Source organism: Manihot esculenta, chromosome 15 (genome assembly GCF_001659605.2).
Source record: "Manihot esculenta cultivar AM560-2 chromosome 15, M.esculenta_v8, whole genome shotgun sequence".
In the NCBI taxonomy this organism is placed as follows: Eukaryota; Viridiplantae; Streptophyta; class Magnoliopsida; order Malpighiales; family Euphorbiaceae; genus Manihot; species Manihot esculenta.
In genome coordinates, this window is record NC_035175.2 from 16035469 (window position 1) to 16039893 (window position 4425).

At 39.7% G+C, this 4425-nt stretch overlaps 1 protein-coding gene across 1 annotated transcript; it reads right to left on the bottom strand.

Moving 5' to 3' along the window:
- Positions 1–266: 266 nt before the first annotated feature.
- Positions 267–1307, bottom strand: LOC110602048 (uncharacterized mitochondrial protein AtMg00810-like). The gene is made up of 3 exons (XM_021739475.1): positions 1202–1307; positions 893–1036; positions 267–838 (listed from the first exon to the last, which is right to left on the bottom strand). The coding sequence occupies exons 1-3, from the start codon at positions 1305–1307 to the stop codon at positions 267–269; spliced, it is 822 nt and encodes a 273-aa protein (XP_021595167.1).
- Between the last annotated feature and the right edge of the window lie 3118 nt (positions 1308–4425).

A 4425-nucleotide genomic window follows, 5' to 3' on the forward strand; every position in this document is an offset into this window, starting at 1 on the left:
CATCGTTTGGTCGACAGGTCTCAAAAAGGTCAAATCCAGGTCGGATCGTCTAGCTAATAGGTCCCTTCTAATATCCCCCTCAGGTTGGAGCATGAAGTTTCTGAATGCCCAACTTACCAAAGAAAAAATGAAATTGATCTTTCCCTAAGGCCTTAGTGAAGATATCAACCGGCTGCACGAAACTGCAAATGTGGACTGTGCGAATGTTGCCATAGAGGATTTCATTGTGAGTAAAGTGGCAGTCCACTTCAATATGTTTGGTACATTTATGATAGACAGGATTTGGCATTGGGCGTATTGGCCGCAATGTGCAGAGCATCCCGACTATCACAATACAATTGCATAGGCATAATGGGAGAGACACCAAGAGAGATTAAGAGACCTTTCAACAATTTAAGTTCAAAGGCGGTAGTGGTCATACACCTGTATTCAGCTTCAGTGGAAGAGCGAGACATGGTCAGTTGGTTCTTAGCCTTCCAAGAAATAGGAGAGCCACCTAAAAGAATAAAATAGCCAGTAAGAGATCGGTAGGTCAAAGGACAATTAGCCCAGTCAAAGTCGCAGTAGGCAATCAAGGCAAGGTTACAATTGGCATGCATCAAGATACTCTGACCAAGTTGGCCTTGGAGATAATGTACGACTTGGAGTGCAGCCGCGTAATGAACTTGCAGTGATCGTTGCATGAACTGTGCAAGGATATGGACACAGTAGGACAATTTGGACCGAGTAATGGCGAGATAAATAAGGCGACCCACCAAGCGCCTATAGGAAGTAGGAGCAGTGAATTCAGCACCCTTCGTAAGAGCCAGCTTATGGTTTTGTTCAAGAGGAGTGGCAGCTTATTTGGAGCCCAACAATCCGACATCAGAAATTACATTCAAAGCATACTTACATTGATAGAGAAAAAGACCTTCTGCAGTGCAGGCTACCTCGAGCTCCAAGAAGTATTTCAATTTGCCCAAGTCTTTCATGTAGAAACAACGGTTCAAGTACTCCTTGAATTTCTGAATAGCGAAAAGATCATTGCCGGTGATAACTAGATCATCAATATAGACAAAGATAATCAAATGAAGCGATCCAACGTGAAGAATAAACAAGGAGTAATCGAAGTATGATTGCTGAAAACTATAGGCTTGTAAAGAAGCAGCTAGCTTGGCAAACCAACATCAATGCACTTGGCGCAAATTGTAGAATGACTTACGAAGGCGACAAACTTCGCCAGAGGAGGAAGAGCCAAAACCAGGTGGTATCTTCATATAAACTTCTTTCTGCGACTTACCATGTAAGAATGCATTATGGACATCCATTTGATGTAATTTTCAATTCTTTGCAACTGCAACCGCAAGAAGAGTACGCACAGTACCCATTTTTGTTGTGGGTGCAAAGGTTTCCTGATAATCAATCCCTTCAACTTGTCTATTGCCCAGGATAAACAGTCGTGCCTTGTATCACTCAATACTCCCATCAGCATTATACTTGATTTTGTACATCCATGTGCTACCAATGGCTCGCTTTCTAGGAGGTAAGGTTTCGACTGTCCATGTACTATTGTCATTCAAAGCCCATATTTTTGCATGCATGGCCTCTCTCCACTGGACATTTTGAAAAGCTTCAGTATAAGAGGTGGGTTCATAGCCTGCAGTAATCACTCCCAAGAAACACTTATATTGTGCAGAAAATTTATCATAACTCTCATAATGTGCTATAGGGTAAGGGGTACCTAAAGAAGAAGCTGATGAAGAGGATGAGCACGGCGAGGGGCTTACACTGATCACGTGAGTCATATAGTCTTTTAAACGAATTGAAACCTATTTAATTCGTTGTCCCTTTTCTAACAGCTCGGAAGTGATAATACTTCTTCCGACCTCTTTATTGCATCCCCTACCTAACTGCTCAGAAGCTACGTTACTCCTTCCGACCTCGTTATTGCATATTGGAAGGTTGTCTGCTATGTGAAGGTTGGTAGATGAACTGCCAAGGTGACTAGGCAATTCCTCTCCTACGTCACTATGTGAGTCATCAACTACATCCCCCAAATCTACACCTCATGCATCAACAGTCATATTATTAGTGCTCTTGGCAAACAGAAAATCTATTTCAACAAACACAACATCTCGTGATACAAAGTACTCTCGAGTGTCCAAGTTATATAGCTTCCAATCTTTTCATCCAAAAGGATACCCAACAAAGAGACACCGACGACTTCTACTAGAAAATTTGTCTTTATCCCTTCGTAGGTTATTGGCATAACACAAGCAATCAAAAACTTGAAGGTGACTGTAAGAAGGAGCTTACCTGAAGACAATTTCATATGGAGTTTTGCCATGCAACAACTCAGACGGAGTTCTGCTAATTAAATATTCGGCTATTAGCACACATTCACTCCATAATTCTAGGGGCAAATTTGCTTAGAAATGCAAGGCCCTTACCACATTTAGAATATGACGATGCTTTCTTTCTACTCAACCATTTTATTGAGGTGTTCTGATACAAGAGGTCTGATGCAATATTCTGAGGTCATCAAACCATTCCTTTAAACATACAAATTCGCTTCCATTATTACTCCTAACGGCTTTCACACTTTGATCAAATCGATACTTGATCATGGCTATAAATTTCTTAAGAACACCTGTCACATCACTTTTACGATTGAGCAAATAAATCCAGACACCATGTAAATAATCATCAACTATGGTCAAAAAATAATAAGCTCCATAAGAAGTGAACATTGTATAAGGTCCCCACAAGTCACAGTGTATTAAATCAAAACACTTTGTCCCTTTATTATTATTAGAAAAGAAAACATTTCTCATTTGTTTTGCTCGAAGACAAACTTCACAAGTTTTATTAGTTTCTCTATCCAATTTATTAGTTCCTGGAACTAAGCCTGTCACCTTAAATGACGGATGTCCCAGTCTGTTATGCTAAAACTCAAAGGTTCCTCCACTACTCAGCTTGCAAGCATGAACTGAAACGACTCTTTTGATGAAGTAAAGCCCCTGTCGTTGCACACCAACTCCAATAAGAATCCTCAAATTTGGATCCTATATAGTACATATTTTGTTAGTAAGTTGAATAACTAGATTTGAATCATTAAGAAATTGAGAGACAAAATTAGATTGTATTTCAGATTGAGAACAAAAAGAACTCGTCGTAATTTTAAATTCCCACCAAGCAATATGGTTCCTTCTTTGACTACCATGGTTTTCTCCCCATTAGGCAATCCTATCGAGCATGGTGCAATGTCATATAAGTCACTTAGAAAAGCCTTAGTTCCTATCATATGATGAGAAGCTCCAATGTCAATAATCCAAGGGAAATTTCTTTGGTTACCTATTAACCTCTCATTAGTATTCTGATAAGAGTTTAACATGCCTAGCAGGCAACCCATTGCTCATCATTAAGACCATTCAACCTCTTTTGATATGCATCTGTCATTGCTTCTCATCCAATATCAAATGCAACTGCTTGTGCCACATGTGCATGTACATCACTTCCTTTGTTACGTCTTCCTACAGTCTCACGCTTTTGAGTACAACCACATACACTTAAGTTGCCACAAGGTCGAGTACCCCCACCATTCTGGATAGCCTATTAACTGAAAATAACTTTCAGTATCATGACCATTTCGATTGCAATGAATGTAAATAGAAGTTTTATCTTTATCCCCCTTAAATTCCGACCACTAGTCTGAATTGCAAAACTCATAGGGTTACTTCTCATTACAGTTCTCACTCACTCTTGCTGAACCACCATAGCATAAGCATGATTCAAATTAGGCAAAGGATCAGTGCTCGAGATATGGGACTGAACAGTACCATAACCTTCTTCATCCAAGCCCCTCAAAAACTGATGAACTTTTTTTTTCTTCATGCTTTCGTTCCATTTCAATGGTTAGATTGCATTTGCAGCCTACACATGCACACAGCGGTAGCTGATCATAGTTATTAATCTCATCCCATAAAGTTTTGAGTTTACCAAAATAGGATACAATGTATTGACCATCCTGCCTATAGTTTGCTAGGTCTGATCTCAACTGCTGCATTCATGGTCCATTTCCAATTGAGAACCTCTGCTTAATATTTTCTCACAAATTCTTCACTCTTTTGGTGTGAGAGATAGTTGATCGAAGTGTTGGTTCAATAGTATTGAATACCCAAGAAACTAATATAAAGTTAATTGTCCACCAATCTTCGAGTTCCGGTGCATCGTCCTCTAGTTGTTTGACGAATCCATCAATAAAGTTGTATTTCTTTTTGGCTCTTAGCATAGTCTGCATGGCCCTTGCCCATTCTTCGTAGTTCTCCCCTTTTAACTGCACTTGGATAATCAAATTTTCCGGGTTGTCATTGGAGTTTAGTGTATAAGGATCGGAAGGGTTTTTCTCGATTCCTGAATTCTCCCCATATTCATTTCCAACCTCTA

Excerpts from the sequence above, each read along its gene's own strand:
- LOC110602048 (XM_021739475.1), bottom strand. The coding sequence starts at position 1,307 with ATGGATGTCCATAATGCATTCTTACATGGTAAGTCGCAGAAAGAAGTT. Across the intron at positions 1,037-1,201 it reads TGGCGAAGTTTGTCGCCTTC|TTATCACCGGCAATGATCTT; the intron begins GTAAGTCATTCT and ends TTGATGATCTAG. Across the intron at positions 839-892 it reads AGGTCTTTTTCTCTATCAAT|CTGCCACTCCTCTTGAACAA; the intron begins GTAAGTATGCTT and ends GCTCCAAATAAG.